General features: G+C 46.6%; 1 protein-coding gene across 1 annotated transcript in view; it reads right to left on the bottom strand.

Moving 5' to 3' along the window:
• Positions 1 to 26,252, bottom strand: part of BTNL2 (butyrophilin like 2) — a gene marked incomplete at both ends in the record, with an annotated part of 28,182 nt that extends 1,930 nt beyond the window's left edge. Inside the window, 8 exon segments of the mRNA XM_079781656.1 lie at positions 12,504 to 12,642; positions 13,180 to 13,275; positions 14,633 to 14,914; positions 16,041 to 16,388; positions 20,635 to 20,655; positions 21,628 to 21,909; positions 23,700 to 24,050; positions 26,174 to 26,252. Coding sequence (XP_079637782.1) covers positions 12,504 to 12,642; positions 13,180 to 13,275; positions 14,633 to 14,914; positions 16,041 to 16,388; positions 20,635 to 20,655; positions 21,628 to 21,909; positions 23,700 to 24,050; positions 26,174 to 26,252 — 1,598 coding nt within the window.
• Positions 26,253 to 27,358: the final 1,106 nt, after the last annotated feature.

Below are 27,358 nucleotides of genomic sequence, written 5' to 3'. Positions count from 1 at the left end.
CTACTCCTCAGCTGAAACTGTTAAGAGTTAGAGCTCAAATTCCTGTCCTCATCCTTGGTACTTGCTGTCTCCTCTAGACTCACTGGAACATGTTTAAGCATCTCAAAACAGAAAATGCTATAGAAACTGCTTAATTAACTTTAATTCTTGTGAGGGGCTCCTCTGACCTCTGCCTATCAAAGCGCTTTTCGGACTGTGTGCAGTTGCTGGCTTCCTTTCCCAGTGGATTTAAGTCCCATAGGGTCAGAGATGATGACTCGTGCCGCCAACATGCAGCACAATGTCTGACATGTGAAATGGCACACACATACGCTCAAAGAATGACCTGATATGTTTTCAAGGTCCAACTCTACTACACACACACACACACACACACACACACACGCACACTTACTTAAAACCCACACAATACATAGAAGGTATAACAACAATCAATCCCTTCTACCACCAGACAAACATATTTTTAAAAATTTTATAAATGATATTGAGATATTTTCAAACTTTTCAGACATAAATTCATCCCTGTATATTGAACTTTACTTTATTTGTTTCAAATAGGTAAAATAAGTAAAATCATAGTTAATATATTTTTGCAAATTTAAAATATAATAAATTATCTCCCTTTTAAACTTTAATTTCAGTATAGAAATGCTCCTATAATGGGGTACTTTTTATTCTTCCCAAATCTCATCAAAATTGTTCTGAGTTCTGTGCCTTCCTTCTCCATGGCGGATGAGCTAACAATTCATGTTGAATTATACCCTATGCATGTTGTAAAACCCCCCAGTTAGCAGCTATTTCTTTTCTATCCTTAGTTTTGGAAAACAATTGATTACTTAAGCCTCCAAATACAAAATACTACAGATCGAAACTGAATGCATTTTCACAACTTGTAAGTGTGTGTGTGCGTGCGTGTGTGTGTGGTGTGTATTTGTCTCTGCTTATTGTGCTCAGAATACCAGAAGCACTTGGCAAGATCTGAGGCCAAAGAGTTACTTACCAGGACATAGCAGGGCCTTCTTCCAACCTAAACAGAACAAACCGAGGTAAAACATGTGAGACATTCATCTGGGGCTTCACATCCCTCTCCCTTCCCCTTATTTTTCTTCCACTGGTTACTATTGAATTTTAGTCTTTCCCTCTGAGGAGAAGAAGCTGAGGAAGTATTGGGCATCAGGACACAAGGTGGCCTGGGAAACCCAGGGTGTCTTACCTGCAGCGTAGAATCTCTTTCGCCTTTCTGGAAGAAACAGCCCTCAGTGAGAAACCCAGAACAGGTGTGAAAGGTGAGCAAGTTTCCCAGGGCAGGAGAAGAAGCAAGACTCATCCAGCTCTGCTTTGAGATCCGCTGAAATAGAAGATATAAACTCCATCAAAGTGGGTTTTAGCTGCGCCTGAGTTCGGGAAGTAGCTAAATGAATTAAATCTGGCTTCCCTTAGGGGCACCATAGTAAAGTAGGCAAGAAAATTAGCAGACTTACACGTCAAGTCTAACATGACAAGAGCTAAGAGAAGTTACTTGGGAAGTGTCACAGAGGCCACAGAAGAAGGCGTGCCCATGCTTCATGGGTTTAAGATTTCTTCATTGTTTCTTGTTTTGAATTTCACATACACAAACTCTTTTATGTCTGGCTTTTCTTGCTCACCATTATGTTTGTGAGATTTTTCTATACAGTTGTAGTTGTAATTCACTTCTATCTCTTTTTATTGTTTTCCTTTTTACATTTAGATCATTAATCCTTCAAAATTGTTTTAGCATAAATATTTATGGAATTCTCAAAATATTTTTTCTAGACATATTCACTCATCACTATAACATTAGTGAGTAATGTAGGAAACAAATACATTGTTTCCCATAAACTTCTCATAGATACTGGGGTAAATTCTAAATTCTCTGTATGGTTATAATGACTTATCTGTCCATTTCTTTGACAATACCCTAGAGTTCCCATTTCTAAAGCTTTGTATTCTCTGCCAAGATAAACATGTTTTTTTAAATTATAATGTTTTCCTTCTTTTAATAGTAGACCTCTTAAATTAATACTTCTCATTTGATTATATCTGATAAGATATCTATGGGCTTATTTTATCTATTTTATTTATCTGTAACTTTAATGGGAAGAAGCCAAATCCATTAGGTCTTGAAGGAAAGAGTGACAAATTCTTCTGAGCCATGTCATTGTGACCTCCCAGTAGAAGGTCAAAAATTCTCAGATTTCCAGAGTCACAGTATTTTTTAGTTCCTTTCCCATATCAGTTCTTTGAATGACCTATATATATAAAGACAAGTCCAATGTTCAGAAGCAATTAATTGATTGTACATTTATACTATCTTCCATCTAGTTGACCTTTGTCTAGTACAGCCGCGTCTATGCTCAGAAATGGACATCCCTTCCTGCTTCTTTCTCAACACCAGTGTGGTTTTGTTTGCTTATTTCACTTGGCACTTCAGTGGTTACATTCTCCCAGGGGGCACAAGGTTGTTTGGTCTATTAGTACTTGCTCCCTAGGCTGTGATCTGCTTCATTTTGCTTAGAACCAGTTTCACCTGCGTACATTCATTTTCCTTCTCCAAGAGATTTAGAAGCCCCCTCAGACAGTTCTAAGGATTGTCTTGCAGATTGATTTCTGTTTTCTAGAAGTGTGTCCCTCCCAGGTAGGCCAGGGTCTGGTAGTAACAAATGCTAGCTATATCATAATTTTCAGAAGAGAGAGAGAGAGAGAGAGAGAGAGAGAGAGAGAGAGAATATAGCTGAGGTTCCTAATATATTTTCTACATCTAAGGAATTGAAGGAGGACTGAGGCAGACATAAGAGGATTCATAAAAATACAAAATAATATATAGTTTTAGAAGTTAAGACAGTCATTCTCAAAGAGACATTGGATTCTTCTAGCATTCTGGTAATGTGATGTTTTGATACAGGTGCTGGGGACATGGACCCACAAATTAACCCAGCCTGTGCTGAGTTGAAGAGGAGAGTTGGTAAAGGGAAAAGAAATGGATGAGAGTAAAAAATAAAATACATCTTGACTCCTTAATGGACTCAATTCACCTGGCTACCTTCATCTTGTATATAATCCCTACTCAGAACAAGAAAGAAAATCTGGAAAAAGAAAGAGATTGTTTAAGGAAGTGACTATAAGAAGTCTCAATTTAAGCACAAAAAGTTAGTTTTCTTGAGACTCCAATAAATGGGATAGATATAGGTGATAGATACAGATATAGATATAGATATGAATATAGAGATAGAGATAGATAGATGGAGATATCCTATCTAATAAAGAGGGAATATGCTAATTGACCCTCACACCATCACAATGATGGCGCCGCCCATAGCCAATAAGGAGGGAATATGCTAATTGACTGCCCCGCCCTCAAAGATGGAGGCACCCATAGCCACAAGATGAGGGTGCCCAGTCCCCTCAGCCCCTCTGGGGCGGCAGGCATGTGGCAACTCTGGGCCCACCCCCAGGCGGGCCTGGCCGCTCTGTGTGCCTGCTTCCAGAGTCCCCCAGTCCCCTCAGCCCCCCAGCCACCCGGGGCCGGCCCAAGGCACAGGCAAGCCTCGGATGGCAGCTGCTGAGCCGCCCAGGGCTGGCCCAAGGTGCAGTCAAACCTTAGATGGTGGCTGCCCAGCTGCCCAGGGCCGCCTGAGGCTCAGGTAACCAGGGCCAGCCAAGGCGTGTGCTGCTGGCAGTGGCAGCAGCAGAGGTGTGATGGGGCGTCACCTTCCCCTGTTTGCCGGGTCGCCTCCTGTCCCTGAGGGCTCCCATACTGTAAGAAGGTGCAGGCTGGGCTGAGGGACCCCCGCCTCCAGTGCATGACTGGGCCTCTAGTCTATATATATAAAAGGCTAAGTGACCGACCATCCGATCGACTGGCCAGTGCAGATGACATGCACTGGAAATTTAAAAATAAATGTTGGTTCGTGCACTTCTATTATAGAGAAAGGGTGAATAGCGATATTAAAATATTTTGTATGTATTATATATACTATTTTGACATGTAATTTTTTGCAATAATGTAATTATCTTACAAAGCTTTCTTCTAATTAATTTCCTTTCAATGCACACGAATCCATGTACCAGGCCCCTAGTAGAATAGATGGAATATAGATATAGATATAGATATAGATATAGATATAGATATAGATATAGATATAGATATATTGTTGTTTTCTGAAAGAATTCAACATTGGCAAATTTTACTGTGCTCCTTCTATAATCCTTCTATGACCAATTGCAGATATCTCTGGGTATGTGACAGGTATAAGTCCCAGTATCAACTTCAATTGCAGATATCTCTGGGTATGTGACAGGGTAAGTCCCAGTATCAACTTCAAGTCTCTTGTGAATTTGAACTACATATACCCATTTATCTCATGGGAGAAGGTAAGATGCCTTGTCCTTCCACCAAGAACTATGGTACTTTGTCCACCTTCCCACACAGGTGTTACTGTGTAATGCTAGGGACCTCTGGACAAAACGTATCCAGGTCTCAGATGAATGACTTTCCTCTCCAGGCCTGGGCTCTGGTCCTCATATTTTCATGGTGGGTCCAGAAGATGAAGGAATAAGACTGATGTGCACAGGCAAGAGATGGTTCCCCCAGCCTGAGGTACAATGGAAAGATGTGACGGGAGAGAAGATACCTTCTCTCTCTGAGGACAGGATCCAAGACAATGATGGGTTGTTTCAAATTGAGGTATCCCTCGTTGTGAGAGACAGCTCAAAGAGAGAGGTGTCCTGCATCATGAAGAACCCCTTCTTCAGACAAGAGCAGGTGGAAAACATTTTTATCGCAGGTCAGCACTGCTCATTTTAGGGACAGGACAGGAGTAGGGAGGAGATGTTTGGGAACTGGGGTGGGATAGGCTTACTCAGTGTACGTTTTGGATCAGGTTTTGGGGGCCCTGTATCAGACCCCTTCTTCCCTAGGACCTCTCCTTGGAAAGTAGCATTCATAGTGACTTTCCTCGTACTTGGGATTTTCATCAGTGTTATTGTATTTTTGACCTGGAAAGAGCAACAGGAAAGGAAGAGAGTACAGGAAGCCAAGGAGAAAAAACAAAAATAAAGCCAAGCCAAAGGTAAAACTGAAGGAGACTTGGGGACAGCTGTAAATTTATGAGTTTGTTAGCATGGCTGTGTATATGGATGGCATCTGTTGTGACACAGAGACATGTGTAAGACTTAGTTAGAGCCCCATGACCTTCAAGAAGACATGGAGCCCAGGACCTCCATGAGAAAAATATGATAATAGAACCCAATGGAGAGAGGAAACTCACTAGTATAAACATGGAGTCAAGAATAAATGTTCATTTGGCGTGCCTGTGATACGCGGGTTGTTATGAGTTAAAGGTGTTAACATAAAAAAACCATTGAAACCTGGAAAAAAAAGAATAAATGTTCACAGTAATTCCCAATTAAGGCAAATTTCCTGATCTAAGTATATGGAAGCAGCATTTAGGATCTGGGCTCAGTAACAGTCTAGAAAGTAAACGTTGGACTATTTTTCTGTAAAATCTGATTTGTTATTTTCTTGCCTTTTTAGAATCTTTCAAGAAAGAGCTTGGTAAGTTCTTTTTATTTTTTTATTTTCTAGTCATTACTGTATTCTGTACACTTGGCATCTCACAGACTGTTATGCTTTTCAGGAATTATATAATCAAGGTGAGTTAGACTGATGTTGTTGGATCAACCATCTCATCTGCCCCTCTGTTCTCACCTCCTCCTATTGACCTTGTTGGTGAAGAGGAATACTCCACCCAAAAAAGAATAAGGGGGTCATCCAACACTGGGCAGATGAGATGGACAGCGGTTTGTCGATCACATATACTCACATCCTGGGGGAGGGCACCACACACCATACAGGACACATGGAGGTAGCACTTGGGAGCAGAGTCAACCAGCAGGGCTGTGGGAGGTAGGTTCATAATAACAGGAGGATGAGGTACTCCTGTTTTCTACAGAAGTATGTGATTGGCATGTTTGAATAATTTTGCCAGCTGACAGGGAGGTGAAGCCCACTATTGGGCTGAGGACAGGTGGGGGTCAGCTGCTTTGGCTGGTAGGGGAGTTAGCTGGGTGGGAGCTCTTCCTGCTGGATAGAGAGCATATCTAGTGAGACCAGGGGCACTCACAGTTGGGCATTTGGATTCCTGTGAGGCTCAAAGATGTCAAGGCAGCAATGGAATTTCAGGATTTACAACAGTTTTACAATTATAGCCCACCCGCTTCTTCTCCCAAAAGAACCAGACCCTCATATTTTATCACAGATGTGTTGGTGGATGTGGAAAGTGTGAAGAGATAGCACAGGAAATATAAAAGAAGACAAATATCCCATAATTTGTATTGAGATGATGAACACAGAAATATAGCACTATCATAAACCTTCAGATTTCGTGTGGTTGCAGCAATTTCAGTCTGAAGCACATGTCTGTTGAATGGGAATATCTAACTTCTTCGTTTTATTTCAGACTGGAGAAAAGCTGGGTTATATGCTGGTGAGTAACTGATGTTGTCTTGGGGCTTCAGGTGCCCCAGGATTTCATGAGCCATTTCCAGGGAATTTTTAGAAAGGTTCCATCTTCTGGAGATTTTATTTTGAAACTGAGACTCCAGAAAAATATAGCAGCTAAGTGAATAAGCATCCCACTAGTTCAGAGGACACATTCTTGCCGTATTTTAACATGATTTTTTTCCTCTTTAGACTGGAGAAAGGAACATTTCAAAGCAGGTGAGTGGTCCTATTCTTTTGTCCTACATAATCTCTTTTATACAAACCACAAACTCTTGCATTTATATAAACAGCCAATAATACCTCCTTGTTAGGCATTTCATGGCTTTCACTTCAGTCTCAGTTTCGTGCTGAAACATTAACAGATTTCTTACTATTCTGATACCATTCGTTCAGCTAAATCTATACAACTATTTATTCAGTGTCAAATAAATACAACGGGGCTGGTCTCTGACTCCATAGGAACCTGCACATACAAATTGTGATGAATGTTATGAAGGAAAAAGCAATTGCTCTGAGGGGAAGGAATGGAGGATTAAAGAAACTGCCATGAAGAAATGATGTCAGTGACAGATTTACTCATGTGAACAACATTGAAAGAGTAGTTGAGCCGGAAGGAAGTCTGCTATGTAACCATCCTGAGACAGAGCACAGCTTGTTGCCACTCAGTGCAAGAGCACAATGGCCCTGGCCTCAGAGTCTTTCCAGAGTTAGAGTTGATTGTCAATGTCTAGTGCAGTAGTCAGCAAACTCATTAGTCAACAGAGTGGCAAACCGCGGCTTGCGAGCTGCATGTGGCTTGTGAGCCACAGTTTTCTGACCACTGGTCTAGTGCATGCTGCTTTACTCTGTATAAACCCACATCCACACCCATTTTCTAGTTAACATAATCCTCCAAATACATAATATCCTTCAAAATTCTTAGAAAAACTTTAATTATTGAAAATGTTGGGTTTGACAAGAAGCAGGTTCTTACTACTAGTACTAGTGCTACTGCTACTCTTAATGTCCAGTATTAGTGTTGCTACAACTACTGGAAGCTAACATTTACCAAGTGCTCATCATGGGCAAGACAGTATTAAACTCTACACATTATCTTGTTTCTTGCTCACCATAGTCCTATGCTGAGGAATCAGAATTACGTTCATTGTCGTGAGGGCAAAGTGAGGCTGAGAGAAGCAAAGTAGTTTCGCCAACTTCCAAGCTCCTAAAGATGGAGTGATTGTCACGATTTGGGGCTTTCAGATTAAAGATCCTGGGATTTCAACCATTAGAAGTATAATAAGTGTGTGTGAGAAGGATAATTGTGTTGTTACATAAGCCCACCGAAAAAGGATGCCAAAGAAGCTTAAATGCAAATAGGTACAGTGTGACTGAAATATGGCAGGACATAATTATTAAGAGCAAACAGCCAGCATTTGAAGGAAATTGGAGAGACCCCACCCTGCAATACCCAATCCTGGGTTTCAGCCCTCTTCCCTAAACAGCGTCTGCCTGTGGGGAACAGGTGTCCTGTCAACCCTGACCTTCTGTGATCTACACACCAAGCGTCTCCTATGAATAGATATGGATAGAACATAATGGTTTACCCACTCTTCCATTGCTCTCCCTCTTCTTTTCCGACACGCCCCTTTTCCTGTATTTGAATCTTTCCTAAAACCAACCAGTCTTGATTGTGGAATGACTTTTTTTTTCATACCTGCAGTGGCTGTTACTCTGGATCCAGACACAGCTCATACCAAACTCATCTTATCCGAGAGTAGAACACATGTTTCTTCAATAGAAAATGTTTCTCAGAACAATGATGGCCCCACACAGCAGGAGCAAGAGGACACCTTCTGTGATTTGGGCCAGAGTTGCTTTACCACAGGGAGACATTACTGGGAGGCAGAAGTAAATGTGGGAACAGAAGGTGGACCTGGAACCAGATGGGTGCTGGGTGTCTGCTCTGATACAGTGAAGAGAGAGGGGTGGTTTGTAGAAAGTCCAGAAAAGAATTTCTAGGTGGTGGCATACAAGGAAGGGGAAATCAGGGTTCTCACTTCCCAGCCGGAGTCTCTGTCGGTGAGGCAGCGCCCCCACAGGATAGGAGTGTTCCTGGACTGGGATGCTGGGGATGTGTCCTTTTATAACATGGTTGATGGATCTCACATCTATTCCTTCACTAGAATCAAATTCTGAGGGATCCTCCATCCTTATTTTAGCCTTCAGGGTCCTGGCACATCTGTGGCCATCTGCTTAGCTTCAGATCACACTGAAAATTGTCCTGATTCTTCTCCAAAGACCTCTGTGACTCACTCAAGGAGTTCTGATATGGGTGTCCCCCAAGAAGCTAACTCTGTTACCTCGGTAAGAAATGAAGTGTCAGTCCCTTAGGTATCCCTGACCTGCCCCCACTCAGAGCTCTTGTGGATGAGAAAGCTGCCGCTGTATGGAGAGTAGCCTGTTTTCAGTAGGTTAACATTTCAGCCCCTTTCAAAGAGGGGGAGGCAGAAAGAGGAATTGGGCAACTGGAAAATGGTTGGGAGAATTTCCTTCAATGTTACCTTTGGGGCAATGTAGTCTCTTTATGAGCAGCAACCATTTGTCACAGAAAACTGCAAACAAATGCATGGTATCTCTTCTGTTCCATTGCTCAGTGTGTGTTGAAATAAATACTATACAATGGAATACTACGCTGCTGTAAAAAGAAAGAACTCTTACCATTTGCAAGAGCATGGTCAGACCTAGAGAGCATTATGCTAAGCAAAATAAGCCAGTCAGAGAAAGATAAATATCATTTGATCTCACTCATATGTGGAATCTAATGGACAACATAAACTGATGAACAAAAATAGACCCAGAGACATAGAAACATCAAACAGACTGTCAGACCTCAGATGGAAGGCAGGGGAGGTTGGAGGAGAGACGAGATCAACCAATGAACTCATGTGCGTATATGCATAACCCCTAGACACAGACAGTGGGTGGTGAAGGCTTAGGAGGGATAGAGTTGGGAGAGGGCAATGGGGGGAAAAAAGTACATATGTAATATTTTCAATAATAAATATTTATTTTAAAATATTTTAAAAACTACATTTACAGAGAAATTTTATATTCTTATTGTTTGTGTTATCAAATGTGGAGGAGGGGTGGTGTCTAAAGGGAAGGGTCAACAGTTGAGTGAATTCTCAGTACATGTTGCTGTTGTTGGAAATACACAGAAATCGTTCAAATCTTTTGAAAGTTAATAGCTCAGCTTGTCCTTGCCTCCGTGACCATCGACTTGTAAACCTGGAGTCTTCCATAAGGTAGAGAGGATGGTAAAACCTTTCCAGTGGGAGACCAAGCCTTCTTGAGGCGAGCCTTTTATTTGCTAACTAGAGGCCTAGTGCACGGATTCATGCACAGGTGGTATCCCTCAGCCTAGCTGGTGCCCTCTCTCAATCCAGGACCCCTCAGGAGATGTTGGACTGCTGTTTTCAACTGGATACCTGCAGGCATGAAACCGGCAGTCCAACATCCCCCAAGGGATGTAGTAGTGTGTGAAGCAGCAGGGGGCCAGGGAGGAGCCTGAGCCTGGGCCAGGCACTGCTCCCACTCCTCCTGGCCCAGCTGCACCTGCTGCCACTGCTGCTTGGTAGCACTGCCGTGGAGGCAGGAGAAGCTCGCACTGCTGCAGCTGTGCTTGCCAGCCATGAGCCTGGCGTCTGGCACCCATCAGTCAGCTGAGTGGTGCTCCCGCTGTGGGAGTACACTGACCACCAGGGGGCAGCTCCTGCATTGAGCGTCTGTCCTAAGTGGTCAGTGCACATCATAGTGACCGGTAGACCCATTGTTTGGTCCTTCGGCTGCTTAGGCTTTTATATGTATAGACAAGTTCTCACTGGTCAGCAAGTCCAGACTTTTGTCCTCTGGGAATATGTGAATGAGAAAGGAATTAATATTGCAGTTTATGTTTTCAGAGTAAAAAATAAAACTAGTCAAATAGACATAAAGAAACATCTGCAGCCTTCATGGAGAAGAGTTGACAACATTGCTTGTTTTCTTCACTGACCATGTCCTTCCCACTGTTGAGGTTCCTTTGCCTTAATGCAGCTAAGTCTTCTCTAACATCACCAAGCTTGTGTCTTCAAGGATATAAAATATGATCTTCTCCTTTTAAGTGAGCTTTCACTTCCTGGTGACAGAAGAGATCCACTTAGCTTTTTCTACACTAGTGATAGTTCTTTAACCTTTCGCACTCGGATGTCAACCAGGCCTCCAGGGAAGGACAGTTGGTGGGGAGACAAGGCCTGCAGGGGAGGGCAGTTGGATGGGACCAGGCCTACAGGGGAGGGCAGTTGGGGGGTACCAGGCCTGAAGGAAAGGACAGTTGGGGGGGACCAGGCCTGCAGGGGAGGGAAGTTGGGCGCAATCAGTCCAGCAGGGGAGGGCAGTTGGGGGGACCAGGCTTCCAGGGGAGGGCAGTTGGGGGGGACCAGGCCTGCAGGGGAGGGCAGTTGGACGCAATCAGGCCAGCAGGCGAGGGCAGTTGGGGGGACCAGGCTTCCAGGGGAGGGCAGTTGGGGGCGACCAGGCCAGCAGGGGAGGGCAGTTGGGGGCTACCAGGCCTGCAGGGGAGGGCAATTTGGGGGAGACCAGGCCAGCAGGGGAGGGCAGTTGGGGGAGGACCGGGCCTACAGGGGAGGTCAGTTGGGCACGATCAAGCCAGCAGGGGAGGGCAGTTGGGTGTGACCAGGATGGCAGGGGAGGGCAGTTAGGGGCAATTGGGCTGGCAGGGGAGCAGTTAGGTGTCGATCATGCTGGCAGGGGAGTGGTTAGGGGGTGATCAGGCTGGCAGGCAGAAGCAGTTAGGGGCAATCAGGCAGGCAGGCAGGGAAGCAGTTGGGAGCCAGCAGTCCTGGATTGTGAGAGGGATGTCTGACTGTGAGAGGGCAGTTGGGCATCCCTCGAGGGGTCCCAGATTGCAGAGGGTGCAGGCTGGGCTGAGGGACACAGCCCCCCATCTTCCCCCACCATGCACAAATTTTGTGCACCAGGCCTCTAGTTTATTGTATAATTATTGATTTTTTAACATGTGTTTTATTTTTCTCTAAAGACAAAACTGACATTTTCATATACATGATACATAATTAAATTTTCTCTTGGACTAGAATTTCTGAAAATTGTCTCCACTCCACATTTTCTATTAACTTTCTGAGAAAGTATGAGATTCCACACTTCATATGATTTTCTAGATCATATCTTAGTGATAGGTTTTTCTCTGTATATTCAGCTATATTTTCTTTTACTCTTTTTAAACTGTATTTATAATTTTCTCAGCCCTAATTGGATAATTAATGTCACCTTGTTAAAGAAACCAATCAAATACTTGACCATTTCTTGCATGTCCTTCTCTAGGCTAAATTGCATTCCCCATTGGATTTTCTAAGGGTCTTTGGTCATCAGATATCAGATTGTGATCAGTAGGCAAGTATCAGAGGACTTGGGATGGTTATTTCTCTGAAGGGATCAGTCACCAAGTCAGATTTGAAGCCAAAGATTACAGCACTTTAGATCTGGTACTTGATGGTCTCGTGAGTCCCACTTGGAGGTAAAAAAAGAAACAAGCTGGTGCTTGGAATCTAATTTTGGTTTCCAGAGCCCAAGGGAACAGTGCTGGGAGAACCAATATTAGGGGCCAAAGAATGGAGAGGAGGCGTAGAGTTTCAGAGAATAAAACGGGGGAAGGTGACGATACGGTGCTCGGTCATGTTATAAAAGAAGCGATGTCCACAGGCACACTCAAGGGAGAGTCTGACCCCTCCGGTGCCATCTTCAGGGAGAGGAGGCATGAGAAGAGGGCATTGCCCAGGACTCGTGTCCATAGCACCCACTGCCTGAACTCGTTCTCAGGTGACACAGAGATGACTCCCTCTACATTGTCCTTGGCAATAGCTAGGACCCATCCCGTCCTGCCCTCAGCATTTGCTTCCTAGTACCACCTCCTTGACATGAGCACCTCCTGGCCTGGAGCACGGAGTACGCTGTCAAGTCTCTGTGGGACGTCTGGTTGCATGACTGTCCATGGGTCCCACGCTTCCTTCCCTCCAAAGGGGTCAGTTCTGGGTGAGCTGTATTTGGATCCAGTGTCTCATTCACTATAGAGGAAGAAATTCCAATATGAAAGTAAGCAATATTATGGAAGTATTAAAAATATTAATTTTGTGAAATTAACATCCAAACAGGCAGGCAAATGTTATGTGACATAAGAAATTTAAAGTGGAAGAACTTTCCAGGGCACATAGAACGGCTTCTCAATACGTGAGAAGTCTTTCATCAGCAATAAGCAAGTCACCACATTGTGAAAGACTCAGTGAGATGGTCTTGCCCATGGATCTGTGTCTCAGCTCACAGCCCGGAAAGCCAGGCTGCCTTGCCACCTTTTTTCTTCCTCTCCCCTAACGAGAGCACTTGGGAATGTCCATAGCCACAGATGGTTGTCTTTACATCCTTTTGCTTCTATATCACTGTGAACTCTGACCTCACTCAGCACCAATCCGAGTGCATGAATGTAAGTCATGGACTCTAGTGTTTCATCAGTTACTGACTGTTCGGTGAATGACTGCCATAGGCGCCTCCTGAAGAGAGAAGGTTCCCGCTGCCGAGTGTGCCCACAGTCTGTTTGCCTCACATACCTTTACTGAAGCTCTTCATCTGGATCAGGCCGACAACCACCACAACAGGCAGTCCCAGGAGAAACAGTATCTTCCATGAAAAAGTCATCCTGCTGTCTAAAATTAAACCAAAAATCATATATATATCACCCTAATATGCAAACAGACTAAATAGCAGAACAACCGAACAATCGAACAGTCAGTCACTGTGATGTGTGCTGACCACCAGGGGGCGTGTGAAGAACATGGCAGGCAACAGAGCACAGAATATGGGGGGCGTCGGCCATGGCAAGATAGTGTAGCAGGTGAGCAGGGGCGCCAGACCAAGTCAGGGTGCTGGTGGCTGTCATCGGGGCGAGCCTTTGGTGGTTACTGAAACTTCTTTGCTCTTGCATGCCACAGTCCCGCTGGGCGTTTGCACCTGCTGCTGGTGTCAGCCCCACTCGCACCCAATGATGGTGCCTGGTACCAACCCTGATCACTTGGCACAGTCAGTGGGTGTGAGCAGAGGCTGCCAGCCCCGATTGCCCCTGAGGACTTCTGCACCCCCCCACCCTGCTCCTGAGGGGCAATCAGGGCAGCAGCAGCTGCTTGCACCTGCTGATGGCGCAGAGCGATTGGGGCAGGTGCCATCAGCGGGTGTGAGCGGGGCTGGTGCTGTCAGTGAGTGGGAGCGATGGTGGAGGGAGTGGGCTGCCGGCAGATAGGAGACTGGGGGCTGCAGCAGGAGGGGCCAGGCGGGGGCGCAGAGGATGGGCTGAGACCGGCCCCTGTGTTCACCGCAGCCTTGAGGCCCACAGTTCCTTTCAAGATGCACAAATTCATGCACTGGGCCCCTAGTTAAATCATAAAACTGGGCAAATGTCAAGATCACCCACTGTATCTGACCAACCCCTGAGCTGGAGAGGAGGTGGGACTGGGCCTCAGGGAAGAAGTCGGCTGCTCCTCCCTGTCCTGCAGAAGCTGAGGAGAGACGTGAAGTGTAGGCTGCTTTATTGTTTGCTCCTCAGAGACAGACAGACACACACACACACTCACACTCACACTCACACTCACACTCACACAGTCACACACATACACACTTCTCACATATACACACACACACTTATTCACACACACACACACACACACACACTCACATAGTGCACATACACTCACACACGTACACATTCACAAACACTCACCCCCAAACACATATTCACACACACAAACACACACACACACAAACACACATACACACACACATCTCACACACACACACACATTTCTCCTCTCTCTTTTCCGGCTACATCACCACGATCCGTGGACAGCGAGGGGGAAGAGATGGGAGGACAAAGTGGCCAGCCCACAGGCAGGAAGGGGGTGTTAGGAAAATTAGTTTCTAATCCAGAAGAAAACGCACCGTGAGCAAAACAAAACGTCTGGGGCGGCCTCATACTTACTCCCAAGGCTGCGAGGACCTGGGGTCACCCACCTGAGAGAAAAAACGTGGCCATTCTCTCCTCGCCGAGGAGGGGGTTGCTGACGGAGCAGGTCACGTTCCCAGCGGAGCTGTTTGTGACCTGAAGGAAGGCCTCCACCTGGAACAGCCCATCGCTGCCCTGCGCCAGCGCCTGGGAAAACGAGGGCACCGGCTTCCCTTCCGGGTCCCTCCACTGCACCCGGGGCTGCGGGAACCACCCTGCCGAGGAGCACAGGAGCCGCATCTCTCCGTCCACCGGTCCCTCCGCGGTGATCCGCGGGGAAGAGCCCAGACCTGGGAGGAGGGTCAGGACACAGACCTCAGTCTCTGCACCTGGCGATGCACCGAGAGGACGGAGGTGGAGAGGAGGGCAACTCAGCCGTACGGGTTACTGAGGGGGGAGACCGGCTGGAGTGGTTTGCTTTTGTTTTATTTTGTTGGCTTATTTATTTTTGTATTTCTAAAATTATCCTAGGACCTGTTAAAGGATACAATAAATTTCAAATCCAATCTTTTTTCTTCTCTGCCTGAGAACAAAATTATTTTGACAGGGGCATAAACCACATGGCCAGGATGTGAGTCAATAAATAAGCAAGAGAATATAGTTTCCCAGATCGAAATCTTATAAATATAGAGTGTCCCCCAAAAGGTATACACACACTTTGAAGCATTATAAAGGCAGGGCGTATTAAAACACAATTCATTTTCAAAATTGAGCTGTCGCCTGTTCAAGTGTGTACACATTGGGGGGGGGGGGCACCCTGCATGTATGTCCAATGGCAGAAAGTGATGGAGTCCATTCACCTTCTCCACATGTGCTCCTGTGGATATTCCCTAAACGTGTTTATGTGTTTATTAATTTAGACACAAAATCAATGGGAGAACCACGTACACCATCCAGGATGTTGGCCTATGTCTTCAATGGCATTTGCTAGCCTTGGAAAATCCATTTTCATTCACAAATATAGACAGTGGCAAATTATGAGGCAGGCAACAATTTTGTCTTTTCCCCTCCAGCCTTCCAGTTCTGTCAATATTTAATATTATTGTCTATATGTGGATCTAGTTTAATCTTCGAATCATTAAACTTTCTAGTAACAATCCATTTCACAGAATTTTAATAACATTCTGTGAAATAGTGAGTCCTTTGTAAAATTATGGCGAAAAATTCTCACATTTCACTAAATGGATGGTCACTTTATGGAGCTCCTAAGGAGATTACAAATTCTGTAGCCAAAGAATTAAATCTGGTCCATTTGAGTTTGTGGACATTAAGTATCTATGGCAGTTACTGACATCAGAGGGTTCAATAGTAATTTGACGAGTGAATGGACATTAAGAAAATTTCGGATGCCGGGGAAATTTCCCAGAACCACCATGTTAAAGCAGTAAAAATCAAACAGCTATCTAGAACTCTTACCTACTATCTTCACATCCAAGGTGTTCTCCTGGTAGACACCGTCTTTTTCAAAAAGGCACCGGTACTGCCCATCGTCTGAAGTCCTGGCATCATGTATCTGCAGGGTCAGCCTCCCCTCGCTGATGGCATCTGTCACCAGCACTGTCCTCCCTCTATATTCTGCCATCTGCTCTGCAGACACATGGTCCCCATCCATATACACATAAACAGCAGGGTAACGGCGGGCTCGGACCCACCTCACCTCCATGCTCTGTGCATTAGCCTCGGGGGACAGGCAACAGGTTAACTGTATGTCTTCTCCCACTCTGACAAGAAGGGGCTGGGAAGGTCCAATCACTTTTAAGGAAGCTATTAAATACAACAGAAAAAAAACAACACAATGAAAGACTCAAAATGGAGCAAAAATAACTGTCATCGGCAAGAACATCTCAAGTGGGGTTTAGGACCCACCAGCACCCAGGGGAGCTCGAAGCTCAAGGTCACCCATTGGAGAGGAGGGTGTTTGGTGATCAGGATAGAGGTCGTCCTGCTCAAGGCCGAACCATCCCATCATGTGTGTCAGTCTGAAAAAATTCACTAAGGAAACCCTCACCTGCCCCTAACTACAATTGTATTCAGGTTACAGCCCAGTAAGATAATTTTGCAATTAAAACTTCTAGAATACAGTTAATACTTTATCCTTTCAAATCTGCATGACCTTAACGTCTCTTAACTGGTGTATGCCTCAGTTTCTTAAACTATAAAACAAATATATCCCTACAAAATCATGAGGTTGTTCTGGAGTCAACAAAATAATCGGTGCAAAGCTCTTGAATGCAAAGCTCCATCAGTGTGAGTGGAGGCATGCAGACTGAGGCCTGAGGGCACTGGAATAAACCCCACCCTCCACCTTGATGGGGTGGTGCCGGAAACCAATCACTGTTTCACTAATAGAGAGATGTGGACAGGAAGCCTGGAAGGCTGGTCAACAACCTTAATTGCTCTAACCACTCACCCTATAGTTCAGGCATGGTTAGCTGAAGCAGCCTCCACCTCTGTTGGCCCTATGTAAATTTCTGTTATTTCCTGCCTAAGCGCTATGGGTGTTTCCCCATAGCCTCAATAAAAGGGATGGCAGGGCCAGAGCAGGGGGTAGTTCTCCCACTAGAGTTGGACTACCGCCTGGTCCCCCATTTCGCCAAATTAAATTTCTTCTAGTCTCTTTTCATTTGTGTGCGGCCCTTCTCCAGAACCCAAACCCTGAACTGGAACCCTGAACCATGTGGGATGTGGAAAGGGGATCCCACGTTGGGGGGAGGGGAGCATGAAAGTTAGTTTCAGGTGGATCGTAGTAATGAAATGTGAAGAAACCTTCTCCTGGTTCGCTTTCATTAAATAAACCTTAGAAGTCAGATCCAGCCATCATATTTCAGTTGCCCAAGGTGCACATGTGTGGGGCTCTAAGCCCACACCAAGTTCAATGTCCCCAGATGATTTTGAGAAAAATAAAATCAAGAATTGGGGAAGTTGGCAAAATACAGAATGCAACAGGAAGACGGAGCCACAGGTGGAGTCTGATCTTGGGGAATGGAGGTTCCCCGGACGGCTCTCCTGGATCTGAGCTGCTGCACCTCCAGCTCCCTGGCTGTGGCCACGCCAGCTTTGCTCTATTCTAAATTCAGAGTCATCCTCTCCTATCAAATGGTCGGAATGCTTCCACATATGTTATGGTCCTTTATATTAGAAAAACAGGTATAGATTTGCATATCGTCTGAATGGGGCTCAACAACCAAAGGCAAAAATATCCTCATTATGTAATTATTCAAAATCTGCCAGGCACTTCTCTAGCGAGAAAACTCACTGTGGCCACAATTTTAATTTTCAGATTATTTCCTTCTATTCTGGCTAAAATTGGACTCCCACTTATTTCCAGCATTTTGTTTGGTTGGCCCTTCAATTTTACCTAAAATAGTATGTATCTGTTGAAATATAAAATAGTATGCATCCCATGTGTATCTGTTAAAGGCTAAAAACAAATATAAGAGTCAAAAAAGTAAACAAATAATTGCTAGAATTAGTGGGGTGATCACAAGTGTAAGGTATAAACATGTTGAATCACTATATTGTACACCGGAAACTAATATAACCAGGATAAGATTGCATACCAACTGTGCTTTAAATTTTTATAATGAAACAATGATGTAGGAATTAGCTTGCTGCTATTTCTCCACCCGTGTGTCTGACAGTAAATTACTCAGTAAAACTGACCGTTTCCTCATCTCTGCTACCATCTGAGGATTTCCCCGGTGCATGGCCCGTGGTGCATGTCAAACTGGATTACCCTGCCAGGCACCGGTTAATTAAGAGCTAAAACTGATACTAATGGAAACCGAAGAAAGCAAAAGTAAGTTTGGAGGTTGAGTCAGGCGTGTTATAGAGACATGGAACTCCTGTTCCTCCAGAATGCAAGTGAAAATGGGTGTAAAGTCCCGGGAGCCCTTCAGGCCTGTCAGGAACTGGTGCTCCCCCAGGGAAAGACCTGAGGGCAGCTCCACACAACCCTCCCAGACAGCTGTGTGCACAGCCCCCCGACCTCCAATCCGTGCTCACGCTTCCTGCTTTGTTTTAGTTTTGAGAAGTGGAGCATGCTCCTGCAATGCCTTCAGAATATTCACTGGAAAATGAAAACCTTTCTGGAGTGTGAAGCCCACCACCTTACACACTGATTCCCTGAAACCTGACCATCTCATCATCCTAACACACAATCCTCATTCAGTCAGCATACCCAATTACGGGGCTATCTCATTCCCCGATATGCTCAATTATATCATACTATGCTATATATGTTTTGTTTTGTTTGTTTTATTCCTCACCTGAGGATATTTTTTCCATTGATTTTCAGAGCGTGAAAGGGGGAGAAGAGGAAGAGGGAGAGAGAGAAACATGGATGTGAGAGATCAACTGGTTCCTCCTACACTGGCCCTAACCAAGGGTGGGCAGCAAATCTGCAACTGAGCTACCTGCCCTTGACCAGGAATTGAACCGCGGCCCTTTGGGCCTCAGGCTGACGCTCTAACCACCGAGAATGCCAGCCAGGGCTATACTGCATCTGTTATCATATCAACACTCTTATAAGCTGACACATTAGAGATTAAATTCAATATGTTCATTTTAAAGTTGAGGAAAATAGGGGCCAACGCTTTACTTAAATCACACATAAATGATTAAGAACTTGCACCCGTAAGTCAGACATAGGTTAGAAAGCAAACATCACAATTTCTTCATGGTTTTTAGCAAACCACATATGCTTCTAAGATTATTTCCCAACTGTAAAATGAGGATAAATCTATTAACCTTTATAATTAACACAAGGAAAAAATTCCTGTAAAGCACTGAGCATAGTGCCCAGCATATAATTAATATTTCAAAGAACTAGTCATTATTTTTACAAACCAACAACATTATTGGCCAGAGTGGGAGCTGGGGTTCCTGTCTCGGGACTTCCAGAGAGAGCTCGGCCTGCCAGCCGCCCTTTGCCTCGGAGCCCTAATTCCTGAGGATACAGGAGGCGGCTTGACGCTCCTGCCTCCTCAGTGGGCAGCTCACCCTGGGCACCCGAGGGCCCGGCCTCCTCCCGCACCCTCCAGGGAGCTGGGCTCTCTTCTGGTTTCAGTGCGTCCAGGGGGCCAGCACAACTCAGGAACCGCACAGCCTCAGGCGGTCTCTGTGCTGGGACCCAGTGAGCATGTCCATTGGCACCTCACCTGACACCCTCCTGAGGACAGAGACCAGTGCCAGCCCAGCACCGGCTTGGCTTTCTGATCTGCAACGACAAGCGCTGCCGCTGCCGGGGAAGGTTCCGCCTGATCCTGAGCAGAAAGGGGAGGCGCACAGGTGTGCAGCTCTCCTCAGATTGCGGAGTTACCTTTGAACTTCCCGAGGCCCTTTCCTTTATCTCCATGGCCCACTGGGGTCCAAAGTGTCACCCTAAACTCTGGGAAATATTGGGGAGTGTTTGCCACCTTGATGTTCCTCAGAAACTCCTACATGGGCACAGAAGTGTGCTTACGCTCACCTGATGTGCGCACGCGCACACACACACACACACACACACACACACACACACACACACTCCTGTAGCGGGTGACGGAGAGCAGAGTGTGGATGGAAGAGAAGATGGGTGACACAAGTTCACATGCATTTGGGCAGGTGCAGGCTGTGGTCATGGGCTGGGAGAAGAGGTCACAAAAAGGAGGTAAAGGAAAAAGCAAAATACATTCAAATATCAATTGGCTATTTTTTAAAGCACTTGTCTTAGGCACAGTAAAATACCTGCAGTCCAACTATTAAGTGAGAAAGAAAAACACAAAGCAGACAAAAATGGAGAATTATCAGCCCAGGGTCCCAGGCTGCACCTGGGGAAGCAGCTCCCGTGGTGAGGAGGTTAGGAGTGCCGGGGCAAGGGGCAGGTGCAAACTGTGGCATCAGGAACCAGGGGGCCAAGGTCCGCCTGGGATCACGTGGTGTCTGGGGCCTGCTAGGCTAGGCCCAGGGCGCCGGCTCCCTCCAGGCAGCGCAGGGCCTCGTCCACACCCATGGGTGTGCGGCTACTTACCCAGCTCCGTTTGGAGTTTCTCTGGAAAAAAGAACAAGATGTTAAGTAAGCAATTTGTTCTAAGGAAAAGGAGTTAAAATATCTCACAAAAATAAAAGCAAGTTCTACATTTTATTGGAAATCCAGATTCATAAGAAATAAGTTAACTGTAGAAAAATATTGATTCTTTCCTCATGGTTCAGCTGCTTTTCCTTTTCTCTGAACAACAAAAACGCTCTCGAGTTCTACCACCTCATAATACATATCCTTTTTATAAATGCATGGAAAGTATAAAGTATATGGACCTAGACAATTATCACCTATAATTCCAAACCGAGAGACAAAACATAGTGTGTCTCATTTTAATATTAACATATAGCATTTACTTCAATTTTTTTCTATATTCATTTATAATAAGAATAATGATGTCCTTATATCTAAATATATATGGCATCCCCCAAACCCAAAAATCTTTACAGGACTGGAGATGCCTATTTATAGATAGATATATAATAGATAGATGTAATCTTTACCATTAAACAGTCCATAATGAAGAATTTTTTCACCCATTAAAATTTTTTGGAAATATTATTTTTCATTGATGCTATAATGTAATTTCATTGGGCTGTTGTTTTTACTGCTATTTACCAGTGAGGCTATGATTAGGATGCTATTGTATAAATAATTGTCTCCATCTTTGATTATCTGCATATGACAGTAACCAGCACAATATCACATAAGAAAACATTTCAGCCGAAAGAATATAACTTATTTTTCCTTTACAATGTCATGCATACTTGTGAGTAATAAAATCTTGAACTTGGAAATAATTGAAACACCATTAGCAATAGCTACTCAATCAAAATATAGTGTATATATATATATATTCTAGTCATAAATGTTTTATAGCTTTCAATACAAATTATTAAATGCTAGATAATTTTCTTGATTAAAATAATATCTGGAACCTCTCCCGCTAATCTGAGCATCCTGGTCCTGGGGCAGAGCGCTGACCTGGGATGGAGAGGACTGCGCCCTTCTCCTCGGCGAGGACAGGGTTGTGGATGGAGCAGGACACAGTGTCCGCGGAGGCAATCCTGACCACGAGCGTAGCTTCCACGTGGAACAAGCCATCTTCGTCTGGGATGTGATGCTCATAGAGAGTCAGCAGCCTCTCTCCCCTGGAGTCTTCCCAGTGAACCCGGGGCTCTGGGAACCAGCCTTCCGCCGTGCACACGAGCTGGATCTCACCTTCCATGGATCCCGCCATGTGGATGTGCGGGGCGGACCCCAGACCTGTGGAGAGGGAGCGTACCCCTGCATTCAGTCCCAAATCATAGAGACTGAGAGCCCGGCAACATTGGCAGGAGAGAGTAGACGTCTAGGGGTCTGGGGAGCAAAACCATTCCCAAGTCTTCTATCCATCCCAGTGGGAGTTCCCATCCACTGTTCCCCAGGTGGGATCTGTAAATTTTTGCAGATAAGCAATACTTTTCTTAGGATCTAGACAGGAGAGTAAGAGAAAAGGACATGTGACATTCGGCTTATGTCTCTAGTACTGTAAACAGAGACGTGTTATAACTTATTCATGAGCTTGCCCTAGTCACAACCTCCCCCTTTTTTCATCTTAATATTATTGTGTTCAAGGTGATTCAATATGGATGAAAGAATCTGTGTGTTTCTGAGATGTGGAGTGCGGGGGTGGGGGAGGGGAGTGGGAAGGGGGGTGGGAGGCACATACCAAGGCCTCTCTGTCAAGGACACTTGAAAATAAGAATATAATGTTATGTCCTTTACAATGGTATCACTCTGTCTGACATGTTGGATGATAACTTGACTCCAATTTAAACAGACTATTTAATAAAAAGTCTGAAATCACCGCCCTGGGGACCTTCCGCATTGGTTCGGTTGGTGGCTGTGATCTTGGGACGCTCTGAGGCATCTGGGTGTGTAAAATGGGAAGCTCCATGAGGAGTTCCCACATCCACATAAATATTCCATTCATTGGGAAAATGTTTTTGTGAAATCCTACTTTTACACAATGTTGAAATCCTTTCTCTATTCAACACAACTCCCAAACGCAAACAAAGGGGACTGTATTTTTCTTACATGGTAACAGTCTCTGTCACTCGCTGGGTGACCAAGACCCACTCCTTCAGCGAGAACCTAGGAAAACGTATGGCTTATTTTCAAATGTCCCTGACTGTGAGATACCTTAGTGATGTGCACCCCTCCACATCTCAGGAACACACGGTTCTTGCATCCATCTTGAACCACCTCGAACATTATGAGTGTTTAAGAAAAAGAAGGGGGGAGTGTTAGGAAACAGCCAGATACTGCTTCATCCAAAGAACTATTTTGCTGGTAAGATAAATGGATTTGCCTGATGTTCTCTTCAGCATGCAGAGGAGTTATTCCTGCCAGCAAACCATCTGACAGTTTAATTTGCAGATATTTGTTCTCCCTAAACACAGATCCTTTCTTCGTGATCCCCTTCTTCCAGACTCCTTCCTGCTTTGCTTTACAGAAGCATCAGGCAGACAGAGCCTGCCATTCACGGTGAATCTCCGACTCAGGGAACACAGTATATGATAATCTCCATAAAGACACCAAGTTCTTAACCGCTGTGGCCCCATCACTAGCCTTCTAACTGGAGGCATTGCACAAAGAAAGAGGTGTTCACATCTCAGCTCCTGCATATTGGTGGTGGGTAGAGACCAACCAGTTCCACTGAGATAGGGACGCTAAGCAGCCGGCTAGACTCACTCACTCAGAGGTGAACTTGCCCTTGCACATCAGCCTGTGTGGCACAAATCATCCTCAGCAAATCTGAGAATGACCACATGCCAGGGATTTAAAATAACTGTCAAGAATAGCCAAAACCAGGCCAGTTCAGTTTGGGGATATTGCCCATGTGGGCCCGTTTCGGAGACCTCAGGACCACTTGCCCTCAGAGGGATCAGGGTGGAGGACTGGGCGTTGGAAGTGCCTCGAAGATTAAAGGGAGCTTTTTAACTGGCCATGAACTTCCCATAAATCAACAGACTCCTCCCTCCGAGACCCCGTGTCTTTCCCCAGATATTCACCTGCCACTTGGAGCAGCAGGCTGGTCTCTCCACAGTAGTGCCCCTCTTGGAAACGGCACCAGTATTGCCCATCGTCGGAGGGTCGGATGTTGTGCATCTTCAGAGCCACGCTTCCCTCGGCCAGGTCGTCCTCTACCCACTCCACTCGGCCCCGGTACTCCTCCGTCTGCACCTCGCTCACCTCAGCTCCGTCCTGGTGTGCAAGCAGCACGTGGGTGCCAGGCTCCGAGCGGTACCACCTCACCTCCATGTGCTCCGCGCTCCTCTTGGGGAAGAGCTGACAAGTGAGGAGGGCATCTTCCCCGACCCTGGCCAGGATGCCATGAGCAGGACCAATCACTCTGAAGTGCTCTGCAAAAGAGTGCAGACGAGGAACCAGGGAATGCCAAGTGGAAGCTGACTTGCTTGCTTTGGGTGATCCTACTACGCAAATGGAGGCCCTGGAGGAGGCGGGCTTCGGTTTCAGTGTTTGGAGAACCCAAGCCTGGCGATTTGCACACATGGCTGCTACAGGGACAATTCCGTGCACTGAAAAGAACACACAGCTCACAAATGTGAGTCAGCACCGAATCTGTCGCCAGCTGTGTGGTTTGGGGGCAAATCCATTATTTTCAGTGAGATTTGAGATTTGGAATCTCAATTTCTTCACCTTTAAAATACTGCCTTCATCTCTGGGGTGTTTTCATTCTCAAATAAGTTAATGTGTCAATCCATTTTTAATTGGGTACCATATTACTGAGTTATTTTATATTTTACTAGAGGCCCAGTGCATGAAATTTGTGCATGGGGGAGGGTGTGTCCCTCACCCCAGCCTGCACCCTCTCCCATCTGGGACATCCCTCTCACAATCCAGGACTGCTGGCTTCCAACTGCTCACCTGCCTGCCTGCCTGATTGCCCCTAACCACTACCCTGCCAGCCTGATTGACACCTAACTGCTCCCCTGCTGGCCCAATTGCCCCAAACTGACCTCCCCTGCCAACCTAATCACCCCAAACTGCCCTCCCCTACATGCCTGGTCACCCCCAACTGCCCTCCCCTGTAGGCCTGGGACCCCCCCCCCCCACAACTGCCTTCCCCTGCTGGCCATCTTGTGGTGGCCATCTTGTGTCCACATGGGGGCAGCCATCTTTGACCACATGGGGTCGGTCATCTTGTGTGTTGGAGTGATGGTCAATTTGCATATTACCTCTTTATTATATAGGATAGTGATTTATAGTTCATGATTTCACTTTATATTATAACTGACTGACACTGTAATCACTTTTCATAAAATTTAGGTAATACATTTATTCAATAGATTTTTCAACTTTTCAGAGTTGTTCTTGTCCTGGATCAAACACTGAGGTTTTGATGGTTGCTGTTGTTGTTGTTTGTGTGTGTGTGTGTATGTGTGTGTGTTTGTGTGTGTATGTGTGTGTGTCTGTGTGTGTGTGAGTGTTTTCTTTTCTCTTTTGCTCTGGAGAAGGCAGGACTCCCGTCCCTGGGGCTGTTGTAGAGGCTGTTTTCACAAGGACATTTGTGGTGGGTTAAGGGCAGTGATTTGTCTAGAGTGTGAACCTTCCAATCAAACGTTGAGTCACGTTTGACTCCTTCATTGTTATCTGCAAATTGAGGAGGTTAATAGTTCTGTGTGTTAGTCATTGTGTTTAATCACTCCTCTGCCACGTGTGCCGTCTTTCTCAGCCTCCGTGCTGTAGGACTTTGTGCAGGTCCCACCCCCTTAGCAGGAGCCCAGCCTCGCTCAGTGGCTCAGTGTCAGGTAGAGGCTCCTCACCGGGCCTGCAGGACCCACGGGTCACCTGCGAGCTTGTTGATGGAACCCACTGGAGCCAGAGCTGCCATCCCACCTGGTGGCTGCTTCCCCGTGAGGGACCTGCCTTGCCCAGAGCGCAGGCGGCTCACCCCGCTTAGTCCCCGCAGCCCGGGCAGCTGTGCCTTCCCACGCCCTGGCCGGTGCTTTTCCCCTTTGCCGGCTGCGTTTCCCCGGGGCTCGGACATTACCCACTGACACTGCATTTTCATAATCCTTTTCCAAAGCAATACTTGGCCAACAAAATCCAGCTACTGAGCTCTCCAAGCCCATTTACTGGAAGTCTCTCTTTCTAGTTGTTTATTTCCAGGTGTTTTCATGCTACTTGGTTTTTGCTACAAAGCGTTTTTCTAGCCCCAAGTGCCGTCCGCAGAGGAGCGGGAGGAGGAGGAGCACTGGCCCGCGCTCCGGGGCTGTTCGGTGCTCCCGCGGCCTCCATTCTCAGCGCCGTGCGCCTGTGAAGCTGAGGAAACGGAGGCAGGAGGTGCTCAAGCAGCTGTCCAAGGCAGCGCGGTGGGAGGTGGAGGCCCTTTTGGAACCCAGATGTTTGGTCCCGGGACCCCACCCTCCCTCATTCCCAGCGGTTCCCTGGTTGCCAGCGGTGTCCCAGCCTTTGGGCTGTGGACTCTGCACCGGGTGCGCAGGAGGGCGAGGCGGCCTACCTGACTGCTTCATGGTGAGCAGCACGAAGAGGAAGGAGGCGGCCGCGCCCGGCAGGCTGTACCCCGGGAAATCCACCATCCTCCCTGGAGCAGACAGGAGAGAGGGGGCCGGGCCTGAGTGAGGCTGCCTCACCGACCCGCACCGCGTTCGGCTCCCAGGGTTCCTGGTTCCCAGGGTTCCGAGGTTCCCAGGGTTCCGAGGTTCCCAGGGTTCCGTGGTTCCCAGGGTTCCATGGTTCCCAGGGTTCTGAGGTTCCCAGGGTTCCATGGTTCCCAGGGTTCCAAGGTTCCCACGGTTCCATGGTTCCCAGGGTTCCGTGGTTCCCAGGGTTCTGAGGTTCCCAGGGTTCCGAGGTTCCCACGGTTCCATGGTTCCCAGGGTTCCGTGGTTCCCAGGGTTCTGAGGTTCCCAGGGTTCTGAGGTTCCCAGGGTTCTGTGGTTCCCAGGGTTCTGAGGTTCCCAGGGTTCCGAGGTTCCCACGGTCCCATGGTTCCCAGGGTTCCGTGGTTCCCAGGGTTCTGAGGTTCCCAGGGTTCTGTGGTTCCCAGGGTTCTGAGGTTCCCAGGGTTCCGAGGTTCCCACGGTTCCATGGTTCCCAGGGTTCCGTGGTTCCCAGGGTTCCGTGGTTCCCAAGGTTCCATGGTTCCCAGGGTTCTGTGGTTCCCAGGGTTCTGAGGTTCCCAGGGTTCCAAGGTTCCCACGGTTCCATGGTTCCCAGGGTTCCGTGGTTCCCAGGGTTCCGTGGTTCCCAGGGTTCCGTGGTTCCCACGGTTCCATGGTTCCCAGGGTTCCGTGGTTCCCAGGGTTCTGTGGTTCCCAAGGTTCCATGGTTCCCAGGGTTCTGTGGTTCCCAGGGTTCTGAGGTTCCCAGGGTTCCAAGGTTCCCACGGTTCCATGGTTCCCAGGGTTCCATGGTTCCCAGGGTTCCATGGTTCCCAGGGTTCCGAGGTTCCCAGGGTTCCGTGGTTCCCAGGGTTCCGTGGTTCCCAGGGTTCCGAGGTTCCCACGGTTCCATGGTTCCCAGGGTTCCATGGTTCCCAGGGTTCCGTGGTTCCCAGGGTCCATGGTTCCCAGGGTTCCATGGTTCCCAGGGTTCCGAGGTTCCCACGGTTCCATGGTTCCCAGGGTTCCATGGTTCCCAGGGTTCCAAGGTTCCCAGGGTTCCGAGGTTCCCAGGGTTCCGT

This window comes from Cnephaeus nilssonii (assembly GCF_951640355.1).
Source record: "Cnephaeus nilssonii genome assembly, chromosome: 9".
In the NCBI taxonomy this organism is placed as follows: domain Eukaryota; kingdom Metazoa; phylum Chordata; class Mammalia; order Chiroptera; family Vespertilionidae; genus Cnephaeus; species Cnephaeus nilssonii.
Note: the sequence above shows the minus strand (reverse complement) of the source record. Positions and strands in the feature narration are given on the sequence as shown.